The 20,745-nt window shown below is 34.0% G+C and overlaps 2 protein-coding genes and 2 long non-coding RNA genes across 4 annotated transcripts; 2 read left to right on the forward strand and 2 right to left on the reverse strand.

The window, feature by feature from the left end:
* The first annotated feature begins 32 nt into the window (after window positions 1-32).
* Window positions 33-17,863, forward strand: veli (L27 and PDZ_signaling domain-containing protein veli). Its single transcript, XM_014238876.3, has 6 exons — window positions 33-174; window positions 230-496; window positions 2,932-3,065; window positions 11,207-14,236; window positions 14,311-14,566; window positions 17,669-17,863. The coding sequence occupies exons 1-4, from the start codon at window positions 138-140 to the stop codon at window positions 11,354-11,356; spliced, it is 588 nt and encodes a 195-aa protein (XP_014094351.1). The 5' UTR covers window positions 33-137; the 3' UTR covers window positions 11,357-14,236; window positions 14,311-14,566; window positions 17,669-17,863.
* Window positions 7,185-13,428, reverse strand: LOC118683007 (uncharacterized). The gene is made up of 3 exons (XR_004978840.2): window positions 13,344-13,428; window positions 10,022-10,213; window positions 7,185-9,957 (listed from the first exon to the last, which is right to left on the reverse strand). It is a non-coding gene; the product is annotated as an uncharacterized lncRNA (long non-coding RNA).
* LOC106620387 (MICOS complex subunit MIC10) lies at window positions 14,482-17,863 on the forward strand. Its single transcript, XM_014238882.3, has 2 exons — window positions 14,482-14,566; window positions 17,669-17,863. The coding sequence occupies exons 1-2, from the start codon at window positions 14,482-14,484 to the stop codon at window positions 17,797-17,799; spliced, it is 216 nt and encodes a 71-aa protein (XP_014094357.1). The 3' UTR covers window positions 17,800-17,863.
* Window positions 17,864-19,605: 1,742 nt separating this feature from the next.
* Window positions 19,606-20,735, reverse strand: LOC106620377 (uncharacterized). Its single transcript, XR_004978821.2, has 3 exons — window positions 20,400-20,735; window positions 20,077-20,232; window positions 19,606-19,946 (listed from the first exon to the last, which is right to left on the reverse strand). It is a non-coding gene; the product is annotated as an uncharacterized lncRNA (long non-coding RNA).
* Window positions 20,736-20,745: the final 10 nt, after the last annotated feature.

A 20,745-nucleotide genomic window follows, 5' to 3' on the forward strand; every position in this document is an offset into this window, starting at 1 on the left:
TCGACTCTCGATTAGAGTTTTTCATGTCTGTATATGCTTTACGATAACTTTATCTATGACGATAACAGTGCTATAATTTAATATCATAGGTGAAGTATTAAGATCAGAAATTTATTGATTCCAAAAAAAAAATAAAGATGTCAGCACAAGTCGAGCCTCTAACTTTGTCCAAGGGTGAATAATATTGTAGATAACATTGCAAAGTACTTGCTATTATTTAATTTTTTAGATATAAAGAGAGCCATTGAACTACTGGATAAATTACAATCTAGTGGAGATTTTCCAACAACTAAGCTTTCTGCTCTTCAGAAAGTTCTTCAAAGCGAGTTTTTGAATGCTGTTAGGGAAGTTTATGAACACGTGTACGAAACCGTTGATATTCAGGGCTCGCAGGATGTTAGAGCTTCGGCCACAGCTAAAGCCACTGTTGCAGCATTTGCTGCAAGTGAAGGACACGCTCATCCAAGAGTAGTTGAATTACCAAAAACTGAGGAAGGTAAGGTGAAGAAATATTTAGTATCGTTAAACAAACTGACGTTTAAAAAAATGTAAGGTATAGTTTAGGTCTCCCAACTAAGGAGTCTTCAAAAATTCAAATTTTTTTTAAATCGTCTTATTTTTACGCGTAGATTACAGATCTTTAGTTGGGGGTTTTTTACACAAATTTCGTTATAAGCACAATAACAAATATGTTCCATTTTAACCCTAAAATCCTTTGATGGTATACTAAAGCCGACCCCTGAATTTAAGGTAAGTGATCTGAATTCTGTAGATTTTTGCCGCTCCGACAACAACAACAACAAAGTAACTTGAAAGATACATATGATCAAAGTGCGTTAAATATAATTGTAAATAACTGTAATCTTCACGTAAAAATAAGACGATTTACAAAAAAAAAACAATTTTGAGGACTCCTTAGTTGGGAGACCGAAACTATTCATTTACTAAAATAACTATGTAGAAAAAATTTAGTGAAGGGTTAGTGTATAATTAGTGCATTATATAAAAGAAAATTTAACTATAAATCGAGATCTTGCAATATAAAATTTGTCAAATTTTCAACTTAAAATGCAAATATCTTGGTGGATATAATTTTATATATTCTTGAACTGGAGAATCTCCTCTATCCAACCATACCCCTTTTAATCCTGAAATCGTGGGATGGTATATTAAAGTTTCCCAGAATTCTGCAGAATTCAGATAACTTAGCTGTAATTACCAGTTCAGCTTAACTCACTTGACATTTTCTTATGAAAAAAAATACTGAAGAAATTTGACCGTCACAATTTCTTTTGCGCCGCGATCTAATGGTATGAACGAATATCGGAGATTGTCGATCTCCTTTCTGCACTGGCGGTTGTTGTTGTTGTTGTAGCGGCAGAATTCTCCGCCGTTCCCACGACAGTCGGGTCTACGTAACCGGAACGGACCCGGATTTATTCCGGCCAAGGACTGTCAACTCGGCAGAATTCTGCCGCTACAACAACAACATTCTGCCGCACTGGCGGTATTCGGCCGCGCTTCAAAAAATAACTCTGGTCAGTCCAACACAGGGGTGTCCATTTTTTTTTTAAATAAATAAAAAATTTTAATTATTGAAAAAATTCACTTCCGCTCACGGATTTGTAATAATAGCGTCAAAATAAGACGATTTAAAAAAAATTAATTTTTGAGGCCTCCTTGGTTGGGGGAACTAAACTATACTTATACCAAAATTAGTTTGGGAAAAATATTTGTTCGGATAGAGGTTCTCCATATTAAGAAAATATTTACGTTTAGTTGCCGCTGACATCTGGTTTTAGAAGTATTTGCATTATATATATTATAAAATTCAACTACTTTAAGTGCATATTTCTTCGATTTATAATGAATTTTACACTTATATATAATATCTATCTATCTATATAATATATTTCACTTTTATATCTACTAAAACTTCACTAATTCGTTCTTACACATTTATTTTATATTATATTTAATTCAATATTTAACTTATTGTTCAATTCTATTAGTTCACACAATAACAAAAGGGTTACAAAATGACAAATAACCAGTGCTACCATACTAACATAAATTGCAGACGAAGTAAGCCATAATCGTTGATAATAATAATTCCTTTAGTATTTTGCTTCACTTGAGAAACCCCTGTGTTGGATTGCCCAAGGTTATTTGTTTTAAAGCGCGACTGCAGGCCGCCACTGCAAAAAACAGTTCTACGCGAAAAAAAAACTGGATACACCCCGGTGTTGGGTCGATAAGGGCTATTTGTTTGTATATCTATATATGTAAAAATATTCTTGATTTGGACGATCTCCTCTGTCCGCCCATACCAATTTATTTAGGAAATCCTGAGACGGTATTCTAAAGTTTTCCCTTAGTTTAAATCCTTTCTGCCTCCGCGCTGAAAAAAAAATAACTGGTTTTTTTCGAATAGAACCCCTTTTTGCGTTGTCGGCCTCAACGCCGGGTTTCTCAAGAGAAGGGAAATACTGAAAGATACAATAAAATATCTACCGATAATGGTTTCTGTATTTGGGGTATAATCTTTCTGTTTGTTCGTTTGCAAAATTGTTGGTTAGCAACAGTTAAAAGGACAAGACATACATACATAAATTTATGTTCACTTACTATAAACCGTTCTAATACTGTACATATATTTGATTAAAATAAATATATACATAGTTTAATTGTTGTTATTAAGTGTGTAATCTTTCACAAGATTATCGAGAAAAACGGTGCATAGTTGACCTAAATCTAATAAATCTAACTCTCCCAAATAAAAGCTTGATTTTAAAGCAAACATAATGGCTTCCGTGTTAGTAGTAGAGCTTATTTATTAAACTTATATGAAAATTAAAAGAAATGCCGCTTGACTCTCGTTGATTATTGACTTGTAAATTTATGCAGTTATTGCTTAATTTCCTCTTCTAGGACTCGGATTTAATGTGATGGGAGGAAAAGAACAAAACTCGCCCATTTACATTTCCCGTATCATACCCGGTGGTGTAGCTGACCGACATGGAGGACTAAAAAGAGGAGATCAACTTTTATCTGTTAATGGTGTGGTGAGTACTGCACACAATAAATATTTCGTTTTTTTTTGTAAATTGTAAGTGAGTCCAAGAACATTAAAATTGATATGCTTATAGTTTTTTTTTTTTTTTAAGGAAAAGTAGAAACAAGAATTAGCATCGAAAAAAATCATGTGATGTAGACCGAGGCTTGCGTTCATAGCGAAGCAGTACGAGTGCAGCTAATGAACTGTTGCTACTCTAACGGCAAATCATTAACCCCCGTTATCGTATTTTGAGTTGCAGATTATCATTCTGGGGTGTTGTGGAATCTCCGACAGATTTGTGTAGTTGTCAGAATTGTAAGTAAACCAATTCTGATTTTCAATGGTGTCACAGATTCTATTTGGATTTTTGTCTATTCGAACATATGCAAAACCAATATTCGAATCAGCTGTTTACTAATGTGACAAAATTTACAAATGAATAAATGCACACAATAAGCGTTTGATAAATTGAAAATTCTGAATAAAGTCCACTAAAGTTTTCAATGAATTCCACTATTTTAACTTTTATTTTAGTGGAAGAAAAAATCAACAAAAAAATTAAAAGGAAGATATTAAAAGATCAGAGTAATCTACTTAATGGACCAGGAGAGTCGCATGTGAAATTTGGATGCATTTACATGTATGTTTGTATACATGCTTACTTTACAGATTTATATCACATTATCGACTGAATAAAGACGCATTTGAGTATTAAATTACGTTTATTGTGTTTTGTAAATCCTCTTAAAATATCTTAATTTTTTCCATAAACTCAATAATTATGTCATTTTCTGTTTTATTCTTATGTTTTCCCCTATAGAAAAAATCGTAACAAAATATAAATTATTTTCTTAACTTACATTTCAAACCTGTCGGCGAATATGCTCTTGCTTTGTTTCTGATAATAAAACTGATAAAATTGGTTTTCGTGACACTCAATACCTATACATTTTCTGTTTCGACAACTATCAGATTCTACAACACCCCTGATTATATGGATTCATTTGTCGAGTGCATACAGGGTTTTAGCTGAATAATATTACCAATACTTAAAATCGGCACACCAATTTTTAGTTTCAGATTGTTCCAAGATATCATTGGTTTGTTCAGGGAATTTATGTTTCTTATTGAATAATTGATTGTCCTGCCTGTTTCAAAAACGATCATGGATGTAGTGATATACATTGGTGACCAGCTGTAAAGATTATTCACTACGCTATCAGCAGATAACGCTGTTGTTTGTATACCAAGCACAGTAAGGAAATATTTGCTTTTCCAATACTTAAAATTTTTTACCTCTTCCATTCTCGTTTCAAAAGATCGTCGTGCACTGTTTCAGAATACAACACTATTGATCGATTCTAGTACCGACCATCGTCAACTGATTTGATGCAATATTCACAATCTATCCTTCGACAATCACGAAAGAGTAAATGGTATGGGTGACTTCGGTTCAAAGTAAATCATATCAGCTCAATACTTTGCGACGATTACTTGAATCGAACCAATATGAGCCTGCGGGTAAGGCACGAGTACACCCAAATTTTTATCCTTGCCCAAATTTACTCGAGTAATGTAGTATTGATTTAGAAAATTGTGTGAACTTTGGGTTGGAAGGTTTCGATGCGTACATACATACACATGTACTTGTACTTGTACATGTGTATAGCACGTAGTCGAGTAAATGGTGTATCGGATATGATATACAACCCGAACACTGTCGAACATTTCAATCATACAAATTTATGATTTATTTACGGTTATTGCCTGCAAAAGCTAATGGCACAAACAGTCACCGACGCAAAACCGTGGACCGAGTCAGTTGATACGACCTATCTTATGAGAGCGCAATGTAAATGAACAGTCACCACCGCTTCTATCATCCGCTTCAACAGACCGTACGGTAGGATATCCGCGAAAATTGGGATTTTTTCCGTAGAAACGAGTGAGGGAGCAATCTCTTGCAACGCAGGGATATTTTTTAGTAATTAAAAAATGAACTTGAATATATTAGAAATACTCTTAAAATAACTAAAAATCACATTCGAATACACTTATTTATAAATAGGTAAACTATTTTTAATAGTTGGATTTTAGTTTTGAGCTTTTACATTATGAAAAATTATAACTAAAAAACTAAATGTGTAAAAAATCGTGTATACAACTAGAGCAATGGCAACGTTGGTGAAATGAAAACAAAAGAGAACAACTGGTTTCTGCGTTGCAACTACGGGCATAACTTGTGAAAAATTTGGTTTGATACGGGCGGTAAGTACGGAAGGGAGGAATTTCGGTGACTGTTTGCGCTATAATCATGTATAAGCCGATCGCTACTGATACGCATTTGTTCTTTGTCGCTGATTTGAAGACGAACGGTTCGATTCGTGTACATAAATTAAACTGACAGAATCAGCCAGAGTAACGGATTGTATGAATGAACAAAATGTATAACTCGTTGCAGTTCTCTGGTCCTAACTTTAAATCTTTTTTTAAAGCAAAATTAGTCATTAGTGTATATCAAAAAAATTTAGGAAAATATGACTAAAAATTTCATGAAGCTATCGGTTCTCCATTTAAGCACAAATAAAAAAATTCCTTCCAAGACCATCAAGGGGGTCCTTTGCGAAATGTTTGTAAATGTGATACGAATTCTGGGAATTACCTTTATTATGTCCAATTTTTATCGTTACAGTTTTGCGTATGTATTGAGCACGCTGTGTTAATAATTCAGTAGACAGTTTTTCATAAAAGTATTTTATAATTTGTATATAGAAAGAGATACTTAATTTAATATGTATACGTTTCGAAGGACAAAATTGCACTAAAATTCAAATAGAAATTGCTTGTTAGTTATGCATTTTTCAAATATTTATTTAAAATATACTTTAAAGCAAGGAGAGATATATAGGTTCGGCTGTGACCAAATTCTGGACTAATTAATTTCATTCATTTTCAGCGGTAAATCACATAATTTTTAAGGAAACTTGTCCATTTGATTGTTATTAATAAAACACGCTCTTTAATTTTAACAAAGATAACTTACATATTTGCTGATATATGCGGTATAAAGTAAACCGGAAGTGTGAATCTGCTGTTATCAGGAAATGATTTACCAAATAACATTTCTCACATATTGACCGGTATTTTCGATAATATGTTCGCTGTATGAACTGGGGTTCACATATTCGGTATGTGGGGGCTTGAACAGTTGTAGTCCAATTTTGATAATTTTTGAGTATAAGGTCGCACTATTCGCGCAAAATTTTATCCCGACATATTCTTTAGTGCTTCATTTGCATTCAGTGAAAGAATCAGATTGAATTTAAAATTGTGTTATATGTAGATGTGATTGCAGTCCGAATTTGCCCATTTTCGCACATACATACGGAACATTGCAATGTCAGGATAATATTATGCATGAATTTGGTTGAAATTGGTCGAGTAGGTCCTGAGATATGTGATTTCCCATAAATGTGAGCTCCTATTAAGCCCTGTCGTACCATCCTGGCGCTTTTAATAGTTTTTAACTAGACCCTTATGTGGGTAGTGGGCGGGGTTATGATCCGACTTCATCCATTTTCACAATAATGTTGGTTTAGCGGCAGAATTCTGTCGAGTTGACAGTCCATGGCCGGATAAAAATCCGGGTCCGTTCCGGTTACGTAGACCCGACTGTCGGGGGAACGGATTTTCACAGTGTCGGTTGGGGTGCTTGCATTGTAGCTTTAGTGGTTTAGGAGATATGTACATTCCGCCTTTATATCTTCGTTTAGTGCATAGTTATGGCATTTAATAGAATTCGATAAATGGCGTTTCCTCCGTCCCTCGTATTTTTTGCCAAGGAACACTTGTGCAAAGTTTCCTTACGATATCTCGATTTTTACCCAAGTTACAGCATGCACAGACAGACGGACGGACAGACTGTCTGTCAATTGGATTTGAACACGTCTCGTCATGCTTGAACAGTTACTGACAATAAAGTTGAATCAACATTTTATTCACTAATTAAAATAGTTAGTTTTATAAGCAAAGAACTTTTAAAGAAACTGTCGGTCAGTTGATACTAAAATGGAATCATGGAACCAAAACTCATAAATAGTAGACATTTATAATTAAAAAATGGATATAAGTTAGAATTTTGTTGCAAAACCTTTATTTGCGGGTACGGCATAGATTCCACTAGCGCTTTACAGGCTGAATTCAGTATTGAATACAACACCTCTTAGACTATTTCCCATGGCTCCTCTTTCCATCGTGGGTCCCAACTTTTCCTTTACAAACTTCCACAGGTTTTCCATAGCATTTAATTTAGGAGATTGCGCTGGCCAAGTCATAACATCGATTCCTTGATCCTATTGTCAAGTGTTGACCACACTCGAGGTATGCTTCGGGTTATTGACATGCCAAACTAAAGGCAGGTTCCATTTAGCATGAGGAAGCATTACATCATCTTCTAAAATTCTAAGATAGTGGTAACGGTTCATTATTTCACAAACCCAAGACAGCGGTCCAACTCCGTAGGACGAAAAACATCCCCATATCATGATATTACCATCTCTGTTTGAAAGTTTTTGTCGTGTATCGGGAATTCGGGTGCGTTCGAGCTACGTAATAATTGCTGCAGTACAGCTACTGTGTTGCATATTTGTTGATACTCTGCTGATGTGCAGACAACAATTTAGTCTTGCCGATTATTTGCATAAATTGCGTGCAGAAAGTGACAGTAGAACGTGATGCTGTTGCAAGTGATTGGCATCTCGAACACACCCTTCATTTCAGCATTCTTCAAACCCAATTTTTTCTATCGCTACCTACCATATTTATTTTAGATTCGGACTAAAGGATTTTATGCCACTTTTTTTCGTTTTCTTCATCGGTCCAATTGATATGCGCTGAAGCAAAAACAATTCGATTGTTCCGCTGTCTTTCTTGTCAACATTGTCTATGTAATTGTCATCCTGAGACGTCGTTTTTCGTGGCCGTTCCCCCAATTCTCATTTTTTTGAGGTTTTAGAGCAGTAAACACAAATTTTTTGAGTTTTTTTATATTGAAAACTTTTTATAAGCTTAAGCTCTGCCGCTGTGTAGTGCTTTCCTCGGTTCATAACAAAATGTCAAGTTTTAACAAATATCTTAAAGGTTATATAGGTAGGTAGTTAGGTAGGTAAGAGTGCTGACCCACATGGGCCAAATAGTGTTGAATGCGAAATTTTGATGCACTTTCGTAGGAACTGATACTTTTCTATCCCGTTTCATCGTTGCACTCAAACCATTTAGTACTCTCAATGAAACTACTTTTATCCGTTATACCTTTTGTGGACAACCATTCAAGGTTTGGTGTCTATGGGTTCTAAGTGTTTTGAGTAGTGTTTGTGACAGAGCTGGGCATTCACAAAATTGGAAAATAGTTTCCTTATTCCCTTCGTTGCACTCAAACCATTTAGTACTCTCAATGCAACTTCTTATATTCGTTATACCTTTTATGGGTTCTAAGTGTTTTGTGTCGTGTTTGTGACAGAGCTGGGCATTCACAGAATTGGAAAATAGTTTCCTTATTCCCTTCTAGCTTGCAATTGGGGCAAATATTGTTATAAGGCAGGCCCATTTTTAGCGCATGCTCTCCAAAGGGCCAGTGACCTGTTAAAGTGGCTGTATGTCTGTATACACTATTTCTTGATCTATTTATAAAGTCCTTGGTTCTGCTCTTTTCATACTAGGGCCAAATCTGCTTTGTTATCTTGCAGCTTGTTATTGATTTCCATCTGCTCTGAGTTATTTATACAAAATGCATATAAAGTTCTCTTTTGATCATTCCCAGCGGGAATGGTGTTAACTCGTCTGCCTTTCCTTTGACCGGAAACCCAAATTATGAATAAATCTACTTAACCTGCTAAAGAGCTTAAAGCCGTCCTGGAATTAATCGTTGGAGTCGACAAGGTCAGCAGGGCTGATTTTGCTTTGTGTGCAAGTGAATTGACGTGTAACAAAATTACTTTGCCGCGTCCTCTGGCCCATTTTGGTCGTTTTTCGATCAATGCATGGTTCAAATTGATCATTTGTTGTCTGTAATGATTAGTATTAACAGTTTCACGAGGTTTTAGAAACTCATGATAACCGCATCCTTCTGAACCCACCAAACACAGTACACTTGGTATATTGTTGCATTCCTTATACAGTATCTTACTCAGTCTAGCTAGATCTTTGCATCTTTTTATCGATTTGCAGAAAGACTGCCAAGAGTCGGTTTTTTCTTTCTCGACCGTTTTTTATATTGCTTCAATATACGATTGCCAGAATTTGGTCACATAACTCTCATTGAAGGCTTTTCTCAATTGAGTTCTTAGAGTTTTAAGTCACCGTTCCGCATCTATTTCTTGAGAATTACTAATTTTATTCTAAACCTACTTGTTTCTAAGGTTTTTGTTGCTATCTTGATAAATGTATCCCATATTGTTTTCCTTTCGATATTCGAGGAGAGTATTGGATTTGTCGCGAAGAGGAAGAGTATCCAGGAATGATTCGACATAGATGGCTCCTCTGACACCCTCCAGTCATCGACGACCAGGCTATTTGTTTCTGTTTATAGCGTGAGATCCAAGACTTCCTCTCAACCCGGAAAATTTTCCAAACTTGGGAAAATGAAGGTGGGCTCATCGCCCCTATTACTTATACTTAGATTACTATTTAAAATATATTGCTGTAGTGACTCAGCCCTGGTGTTTGTGTTTCCCCACATGGTATGTCGGCGTCACTCTATTATTTTGTATATCCTCTCTTATGTTTTCCTCTGTTTTACTAGAGGTACAGGTGGCACGTCCCTGTCGTACGCCATGTATGATGACACTGGAAAGAAGTTACCTGCTTCCATCTCCGCCCATAGCATCGTTTTATTTGCTGTGCTGTAGTTAGAACAAAGAAATGCGTTTATATATTTCTTGATAATAGCGCATGCTCGTGGTTTACCTTCATTTTTCTTGTAATAGATGTTTCTGCTATTTAGCCCTTTGATCGCGGCGTCCTTCACCCAGGGCTCTTGGAGTGCTGCAGATTTATCTGCACACATCTAAGTTTGTTTAATATTTATGGCCCTCTCCCTTAGCAACTGGATGGCGTCGTCGACCTCTTCCGTGTCGTCTTCGTCAGCCGTTTTGTCGCCTAGGAAGATGTAACAGAGCTACCATCATAGTGTTTAAAAAATATTGTAGGAATGTAATATAGATTGTTATTTATTTTCATCTATATTAAATTTTATCGTCAGTAACTGTATATATATAACTATATATATATATTCTTGGTTAGTTTTAGATGATACAAACAACCGTTAGGTGAACAAAACTATTGTACTCTGTAGCAACATGTTGCAAGAGTATAAAACAAGGTAAAGTTAAGGGGAAATTAAAGCAATGGGATGAAACTCTATTAACAAAAGTGACAACATCACTAATGAAAATCACTAATCACGTGAAGTAAAAACCGCGATTTCCGTTAAAAATCAGAAGCTTTCTCTGTGCTTCTATTTTTGGCTAAAGATCAATCCTAGAATATTCCATTATGTATTAAGGAAAAATAGGAATAGGATGTTACGTTTCGACCTCAAATACTTACATACATGTACAACATTTCTTTATTTAATTTATTTCTCCTATAAAAACAAAAAACACATTTTTCATATTTTAGATGAACTTTGAGTAATTTTGTTGTTGCGTCAACGAAAACTATGTAATTTTTGTTTTTGTAAAAGAAATAAATAAAGAAATGCTAACAATTTATCCGGGTTATTTTCGTTATTTTTTAGTAATATTATCAAAAACAGTGGAATTAACCAACCGTACTTTCACTTATGCTGTACACTGTAAATATACTTAAGTAATTTTTAAATTCGTAAAGCGGATACAAAATTCGGAAAAAATTAGGAAAATTTTTGAATAGCTTTGAATTAGTGTGAATACTTGCACTTTTCAAGAGATAACTTTTAGTATTATGTTAAGGTACATACTGCTTTTTACAATTCAGTATTATGAATATTAGATTATTATTTTTTTACAAAGTATATTGTACTTAAATATTGGAGGAACGCACAATATTAATTTGCGTTTTATACTCGTATATGTATATCCATACTTGATAAATACTTTGCATTTTTTCTAGTCCGTGGAAGGCGAAAATCACGAAAAAGCTGTGGAACTTCTAAAGCAAGCTGTTGGATCTGTAAAACTAGTTGTACGTTATACTCCCAAGGTTCTTGAGGAAATGGAGTTGAGATTTGATAAGCAACGCACTTCTCGCCGTCGCCAGTGATTTTAAAAGAAATAACAGAACATTGTATTAAATTAAATGTAATAAATTATCACTCTCATGAAGTCAATAAACCCTCTCTCTCAATAAACTCCTAAAAAGGTGTACACATGTGATAGATTATGTTACTTACTTATTTGTTTTCAGTAAAGTTATCTAACGACTTTTTCTTTAAAATATTTGAGTAAATTAACACTACCTTGCGTTGTTGTTGTGCATCCTTCGGTACGTTCAGATGCATACACCCAGAGATCACCTGCTCCGGATGGCGTGGTCTGTTCTGTCGAGTTTGGGCGCTGTAGTTGGGCTCTAAGCTACCAGTGATTCGGTAGGTCGCGGATAGCCGAACGGCCTGTAGTAGCAGGTCAGTTGCGTAATAAGTTAAAACGAATAAGCAATCCCCGACGATGTGCGGCAGGAGTGGAAGATGCGGTTTAATGCTAGAAGATCCGCTGAAGCTCCTGTGACTTTGGCGAATAGACACCGCCTCACAGAAATATGTGTCTGTCTCATCATGCATGGACATGATGGGTAATACGAAAATCCAGGCGAGACGGATCCACAATTGGGCGGCTTCCTGGTCAGCGTCTGTTCACCAAATTAGGTGCGGCTGTTAACACTACGCAACGCGACGCGCTAGGATTGAGTCCTAAACCGCGACATAAATGGCAAATGCCTCTTTAAACGGACGCCAGAGTCTGAGCCCAGTATGACCCTACTGGAAAAGGCTGATTTGGCGCTGACAGACGTTATATTTGGCAACCTCAGTAAGCGGAGTGACATCTTGCTGAACTGGCTTGCCGGTTAATGCTACGGAAGCACCCCGTCGCCACTAAAACCTTGGCAAGGCCTCAGGGTATGTTCAATGCTTGCCGCCATTGAGTTGGTACTGCAATTTTCGGTTGAGCATGCTCCCAATTACCCTGATGTGGCACTGAACGTAGGCACCCGTAAGATAATAACGGGATCAACACAGCGATTGCACATAGCGAGCGGCCCTGAAGCGGGACCCAATCACATAAACTTGAACAATTTAACCAAACCAAAACGCATCAATACCACAACGGAACTACAAAACGAACATTAAAACGGAAAAGAGCACACGGCTTTTAGGAGAAGCTCAGCAATAATGAGGACGCCTCCACTACATACTAGACGCGAAAACAGTATACCAGTAAGCGTCGAGCAAGATACATTGTAGAATGCGACACCTTTGGTCAGAAGGGACCGAATTGGAAAAAATATATAAGCTTTCTACCAACTTGGCGAACAAATAGGAAACCTGATAGCCATGCTTCAGGATGGGAAAAGAGGATCTCTCCTCCGTTCCCACGACAGTCGGGTCTACGTAACCGGAACGGACCCGGATTTATTCCGGTCAAGGACTGTCAACTCGGCAGAATTCTGTCGCTACAACAACAACTAGCTGCTTCTGAAAGATCCAAACCTAAGGAATGTGAACTGACGGAAAACGTCACAAATCTCAACATGATTCATGATTGCGATTAAAGATGTCGCCCCCTAACAAGTTCAAGAACCTGAATAGGTACTGAGAGGCTGAGATGAGCAGCTCAGTGCCAGTGGGGTTGACTAGAGTATCAAAAAATTTCAACTGCTACCAAATAGTTATAGTTGAACATTACTGTGTTCACTTAGGAAAAATACAAAAAAAAAACGTTTTTATTTATAATTTTAGACTATTCCCTATCAGTCAAAAGTGGCGATAAACCTGGTGGCCGTGTCGTAACAAGTTTCACACCTTTCTCCTTATACGTACATGTGATTAAGCATTAGGGATAAGAAAGTCGACTCAGACTTTGGTCTAGAATCGATCTTTAACTTAAAATAACCGCCTTTTTAGAATCGAATTTGCATGCTTGATGACTTCGACTTTTCTGTCAACAGTTATAACATTCGATGGTAGTACAGTTTGTATCGTTTTCATGTACCGACTCTCTTATACTTTTTTATACCTTATCGTTAAACTAACCTTTTTCTGATTTGACAAAAATAAACATCATCGCTGGTATCCTTGGTAACCGTTTTAAATAAGCATAGTACAAGTATAACATAAATGACGGAAATATAATTGTATAATTTTTAAAAAAGTCGACTTTTAGCTATGATTAATCGACTTTAAGAGTCATAAAATTCCAAGTCGACTCTAAAATCGAAAGTCGACTTTTCGCGCGCTGTTAGCATCCCTATTAAGCATTCGTTTTGACTCATTCAGCAGTGTCATACAGAACTAATATATCTGAACTGCATACTGCCTAATTATTAGTTGACGCAGGCTTGCATTTTTGGGTTTCTAAAGTAAAATATTCTTAAAAACAACGAAACAGAATTATTGATATTTCTTATAGATTTTATAGCTTACAACTGTCATTTCATGTTCTGGTCTGAAACTAGCCAAGAATCCTTCTTTCGGTAAAGTTTACCAGAACTTTTCTTTTTCAACATGTTGCCGTTAAAGTTATGGTTAAGCGCTTAACCATATATTGAGGAAACGGCCCTTACACAAGACCGTAGACTAGTAGAATAAGTTAAAAATAATATACATAAACATAAAAATAGGAATGCAACGAAACACTTAGTGAAATAGTGAATTAAGAAGTATTAATTTTCTATTGAAAGTTTATTATTGGACTGCCAAATAGTTTAAATCACTTTATTTTTTGTTGTAAATTTTAAAATCAGTTGTTTCAATATACCATTAAATCACCAAAACATATATAAATTGTTACTTCATATATTAAATGGTTAACAAATTATAATTTTTAATCGCAATAAACGTTGGGTGTTTTAATTTAGATATATAGATCAGATATAATAAATATATAATCTGATCTGGCAAAATTTTAATAAAACGTTAATTTTCGCGTAAGTAAGTTTTACTCGCGTACGCCGTGATTGGCCACTTCAAATGGAAATTGCCATAAATCTAGTATTTCTAGGCAGTAGTTATTGCACGTGGAGATGACCTGTAAAAATGTGCCTAGAAAGTGTTGTTAATTATCGATGTAACAATATTCAATAAAATCAGGAGCATATCTCACTATTTACATATTATTACGTGAAGATCCAGAAGTTAATTTTCTCTAAACAAAAGTACAAGTTATTTTAAAATGGTTGTTCCTAAAGTCGGCTTCCCAGAGGATGATTTTGGAAAACGTTTAGATCGATGTTGCACTGATGTGTTAATAAAGGGATGTAAGTTGTGGTTATTATTAATTGCGTAATGAGTTGACTATTTTATTGATAAACGGTTATTTCTATACATCGTCAGGAAACTAATTACTATAATTAATTTGGTAAATGTATAGTTAAGCTCTCCAAACGAAGGAGGCCTCCAAAATGAAATCTTTTTTTTTTATTAAAATCGTTTTATTTTGACGCAAAGATTACAAATCCGTGAGCGGAAAGTGACTTTTTTCAATAATTTATGTATACACTCGCCAGAAAGAGTCTGCGTACACGCTAATACCTTATTTTATTTTGTTAGACAATAACTTTTATATACTAAATTTTAGAGCATAATCATATTGAGTGCTTTATTACTAGTCTGTTGCATAATCCCTAGCATTTAAAGCAATAAAAATCTGACACCATAGTTTTATAGACAATTTTAAAAATTTGACAGCGCAGTAAAAGGCTGTGTACAAGTAGTAGGGAAGACTTTAGAATACCGTACCAGGATTTCGGAATTAAAATGGGTATGGGCGAATAGAGGAGATCCTCCAGATCGAGAATATATATAGATATATCTATTCGTGATATTTGCGTTTAAAGTTAAATAAATATAATATTTAAAGTACGTACTTTTTCGATTACGCGCTTCAAAAAAATAACCCTGGCCGATACAACACCAGGGTGGTATATAGGCGGATAGAGGTGGTTCTCCAGATTATAAATTTAGATACAGGTATAAATATACGTAGTTTCCACTGAACTAAGCTTTTTGATATATTTTCATTGTTCAAAAAGTAAACTTTTTAAAGTCCGTGTTTATTCGATTTAGAAATTAATAAAATAAAATTTAGAAGCAAATAATTTTGCATGGGAGTATTATTTATTATCAAAGCAAAACAAAGACCTAACTCTTCACTTCCAATTGCGTACAAGTTAAGTAAAACTCAAAGCATAACTATTATTCTGTGAGCATTAAATTACTGTTATCGAATAACTAATTGTGTAAGCGAAAAATAAAAATCAAAATATAACTATTATTTTATGAAGAAAAAATAACGACAAAATTTTACAGTTTTTTTTGCCATATTTGTTTAGTCCTCAACAAAATTACATTACATTAAATAGTCCAAAAATAATTTTGATTCAATATTTAACTTGTGTTCAGTTCTATTTGTTCACTCTATTTATGCATGTGCTCTTTTACTCTGCTTACGACGGCGATAATTGCCAATGTACAAAGTACAAAGTAATTAAGAAAATCCTAGCTGGAGAGAAGACAAAGAAACATTGTTTTCAACAAAGAATGCCATCCGCCGGCCGGTCATTAACTCTGCAACACCGATATGGTGCCAGAAATTGCACTTGACGGATGTATTTGAGCGGGATGAAGATGGAGGGTAGAACTGATGAGACTGAGCTGCTTAGTTAAGCTTCTTAATACTATGGCACTTGGTGCGACAAAACTTGTGGTCCACTCTCTATGATTTTTTAAGTCTGAGCAGGTCTTAAGTTGACTCTATCCATTACATGTGTTGCACCTAACCGAGGTGGAAAAATTCCTCAAGGCCCGCTTTGGACTCAACGTCAGCACAATGGTCAACTCTGACGTTTCTAGTTGATTGTTTTCTTCACATGGTCCAATTGGTGTAAGTACAGATCCGAATTAAGTGGACGTAGGGGAGCAACTTATAGCAGATGATAATCTGCCAGTCCCACCAAATACAAAGCAAAACCTTCCTGATCGTCAATTATGGCTTGGCTACTGTTTGCGCCGGCTTAAAGCAATTCGACTACGACCGTTTCTCGATTCGCAGATGAAAATTAGATAAAACAGTAATTTTTCAATGTCAAAGAAATTAGTTACTTTAGAGATTCAACGCAAGAAAGCCAGCGGTATCTGCAGGAAATTGTTACGAAGATTGAAAAACTAAAAAAAATTTAATCCCACATACCGGATTAAAAAAAAAAATTTTTTCCCAAAAACCGGATTAAAAATAATACATTTTTTTACCGGATTGAAAAATAAAAAAGAGAAATTTTAATCTCAAGCATATGTAAATGAAAATAAGAATTAAAAAAAGAATTTGTTGTAGTCAAAAAATGATCTTAAATTGTTAATCGCAAACATATTGGATTAAAAAATTAAAATCTAATTTTTAATCCCAACATCGGAGTTAATAAACCGTTGGTAATCGTGGACAAATTTTTTCACTAGCAACATGAACTCGCTTATGGTTAAATCATTATTTGTGGTCATTCCTTTTATATAACTTTTAAACGCTTCATTTTTCGCTGGCAGAACATTTCGAGGAGACTCACGGACTTTCATTCAATCGCCAATATCTATCCGATATTTGGAAATATCCTTCCATTCCGACTTGCTATAATATTTATTATAAAATGCTAGAGAATCTAATTAGGTGTTCTTTAGCATTAGGCTGGTATTACTGTTTCTTTTTATGAAGTTTGATGACGATTTTTATAAATTCAGTTATAATAATTTCCAAATCTTTTTTATTATAAATTTATTAACTCGATATTTCATTTGAAAATACGAGACCAAGAGAAGTAAAGAGTAGTTTATAGATATTCACATCAGATAAACGTACACGAATGATCCGGATAATTAATAGACTGATAAATGTTAGCTTAGAGTCGAACAAAACTATAAGATCTTTAAACTCGGCGACTTCTGTAAACGACAATTAGCAAATGTGTAAACAATTTTGATAATATTCTAAGATATATTTTTTTACTCTCACAACAAGTTGCCGCAGAGTATAATAAATTTTTTCAGCTAACTGTTCTTTGTAATACTTTAAACTAATCGAAATAGATAGTTATCAAAAGGATCAAGTTGACCAGACGAATGTATGCCCGACCGTACGTACGCGCAATCGATAGCTTGAGCAAAAATGTGAGATATCTTGATGAAACGTGGATCTTTAACACTATGAGAACGTTGGTATTGTAGATAAGCGGGATTAGATCATTGCTAGGCCCAAAAAATATCGTGAATCGAAAAACTCCAAAAACACTATTACTGAGCTCGAAATTTAGATATTATACATCGTATTTAATCCAAGGAAAGAAGCTTAAATATATCTTTTTTTTTGTTTTTAGCAACTGGTTTATGTATGGGTGTCACTTTTTCACTTCTGATGCTGAAAAGAAAAACTTGGCCTCTATTGATTGGATCGGGATTTGGTGTCGGCGTAGCTTTTAAGACATGCGAAAAGCATTTAAATGTGTAAGAAGTGTATATAATTAACTTGTTTGAAAGAAAAAATAATAAACTTTTGATTAATGAAAATAAAATATGCATATCACTTGTTTGTATAACAATACTAGGTGTTGGTAACGAGTTGTCGAATAACTTGTCAAATTTTATGGTATATGGTAAACATGAAACCAAATGAGTATAATTTTCAAAACTCTTCTTTCTCAAAGCCGACAACCGACGGGTAACCCACAGACTATTCGAATGGGTATGTCAAAAGCTAATTTTTTTTGATATTAATTCAAGTTACACTTTTTGGTTATTCATTCAAAAAATTTGAACAAAAAGAACGATATTATTGCATTTGTGACAATAATAAAATGTATGTATATAGAGTACTCACTCATTTTCTTTCACTATGTTTTCATCACTTTCTTCACTAATAAATGCACTTTGTTATACATATTTAAAACACTTTATATACAAATTTTACGCGTACTCCCCGAACATGCGTTTGCAAGCCAAGTGTCAACCAAGCAAACCCGCAAACACAGAAAAAATTGACAAATATGGAAACATAATTCTTGTCGATTTAAAGTATTTTACAATTCAAACATTTTTTTCCATAGCTCGCAAAAACTGTAGCCGTAGTGTAGTAAGATAGTAGCCGTGTTGAGAATTTGCAATCCTTTTAGGCATTGATGATTGCAATCATTTTAGGCATTGATGATTGCAATCAAATAATAACGAATAATTTATAATTTGTAAAAACGTATTTTCATTTTATAGTATTTTTTAAGCATTTACAACGTCTCTTAATATACTCATGTTATTTTACAAATACTTTATCAAATGCTAATATAGTTAATAAATAATTTTAAAAATCTTCAAATATTGTCAGAATTGTACAACTTGAAAAGTTGTAGTTGAACATTTATACCTGTGACAGGCATATGCTAACTACTATGGTACGAACGAATACCAGATGTGTGTCACTAAATACCAGAACTTCTTGGTAAGAATACTATCATATTTCATTGTGGTATTAAAACAAACACAGATAAAAAAAGGTAAAGAACTTAGATAAAAGCTTATACAAAAAAGCTCTTCAAAATATTCCGTCAAAATGACTTTAAAATTAATAAATAAAATGGAAAATAACATATTTTTTATGCATTTTTTTCTTGTACTAATACTTAAACTATAACTTTTGCATTATTTGAAATAATATTACTTACTTTCTCTATTACACATATCTACATACTTATTGTTGACAATTTTTTAAAATAACTATTGGCTATGAATTTGGATTTACTACAATTCAATGTGTGTAATCAACGTAGTAAACAAAATACCATAATATTTGTATCATGGTATTGATAGTATGTCTGTCACAGGCATAATTTTGTTAATTTCTGAAAAAAAATAGTAGGAAAGGGGTATACAAACTATCTTAAATAATTTTCAACTATTTTGCTATCAGTTATTTTATACAGATACATAGAAACTCTGTTTACAAAAAAAATTAAATTATTAAACTCGTAAAGGAAATGCCGAAATTAAATGAGACAAGTGTTTGTCCTACATTTCATTTAGCAAAAAAAAAATTGTTTTCTCATTGAAACAAAAGTAACGTATGAATCTGCAACAAAAATTATTAATAAGCCATTTAATTGTCAATAAATTTTGAGGTTGCTTCGTGTTCGGAAATTCCAATGGATTTGAGTGATCTCGAAGCCTTTTTGGTATGCGCCATACATAGTTTTGGCCCCAACATTTCCGTCATTGTAATATAAATTAAAACTAACTAGGGTCGACATTCGACCAATAAAAAATAAAATTTATTTACAATGTTAATAGTATTTAAATTTTATTGAAGAATTTGAACAAATTGTAAACAAAATCTAAAAAAAGAAATAGAATACAGTTTATAATTCATTTTCGTCCAAAATCATTTGTTCTCGTGCATAATAAAATTTGGCGTACGACCATATGCTGTGACCATGGATCCTCTGCTTGCGTTGTAGCGGCAGAATTTTGTCGAGTTGACAGTCCTTGGCCGGAAAAAATCCGGGTCCGTTCCGGTTACGTAGACCGGACTGTTATGGAAACGGATGGATCCTGCTCTGTGAGTCTGATTAGTGGTTGAGTTTCTATTGACATCCATCCATCCACTTTTGACTGGAAAATAGTTCTTTAAATTAATGAAAAAGTTGTCCGAAAAATATTTGCAAAATAATAATATATTATTATTTTATGTAAAGAGTTGTTAATCAAATATTGTACATAATTTCCTCGCTGGTATACTTACCGTATTTTTTACTATTAATATATTGCAACTTCAACAAATAATTTCTTTAAGAAGTCCATACATTTAAAAGCTAAACCTAGCACTATGTAATAATATGGTAATTTTTTATGTAAAGAGTTGTTAATAAAATATTGTACATATTTTCATCCCTAAATGCTGAAATATTAAAAGTAAATAAAAACTTGTTATTAAAGAAATGTAAACCTAAATTCGAGAAATCATCGTCTCAGTAAATATTTCTTGATATATCTACAATGATAAATTTTGATTTATTGTTTATAAGAATTATTATGATTTCTAATATAAATTCTGTTACAATATACCGCATATTTAACTATATCAACATGGCACAATATTATGTTAACAGCATTAAACATCATTCTATAACCAGAGTTGAAAATATTTATAAATAACTATTACAATGTTTTTTGTTATGCGTAACCCGTTTTAACCCCTCGCTACCCTAACTCACGAGACGCGTCCATGTTGATCCACGTCAAAGACTACAACGTAACTTTTTTTATTCAAGAGAAGGGAAGGAATCTAAACATACAGCCATCTCGCGAGTTTTTGAATAAATAATTCTTAAACCGGCAGCACTTTTATAATTATAATTGTAAATAGTTAATACAAAAAAAGATCGAACGTCGATTTTCAAGGGTGAAAAAT

This window comes from Bactrocera oleae, chromosome 2 (genome assembly GCF_042242935.1).
Source record: "Bactrocera oleae isolate idBacOlea1 chromosome 2, idBacOlea1, whole genome shotgun sequence".
Lineage (NCBI taxonomy): Eukaryota > Metazoa > Arthropoda > Insecta > Diptera > Tephritidae > Bactrocera > Bactrocera oleae.

Excerpts from the sequence above, each read along its gene's own strand:
- LOC106620387 (XM_014238882.3), top strand. The coding sequence starts at position 14,482 with ATGGTTGTTCCTAAAGTCGGCTTCCCAGAGGATGATTTTGGAAAACGT. Across the intron at positions 14,567-17,668 it reads TGATGTGTTAATAAAGGGAT|CAACTGGTTTATGTATGGGT; the intron begins GTAAGTTGTGGT and ends TTTTGTTTTTAG.
- veli (XM_014238876.3), top strand. The coding sequence starts at position 138 with ATGTCAGCACAAGTCGAGCCTCTAACTTTGTCCAAGG. Across the intron at positions 497-2,931 it reads ATTACCAAAAACTGAGGAAG|GACTCGGATTTAATGTGATG; the intron begins GTAAGGTGAAGA and ends TTCCTCTTCTAG. Across the intron at positions 3,066-11,206 it reads TTTTATCTGTTAATGGTGTG|TCCGTGGAAGGCGAAAATCA; the intron begins GTGAGTACTGCA and ends CATTTTTTCTAG.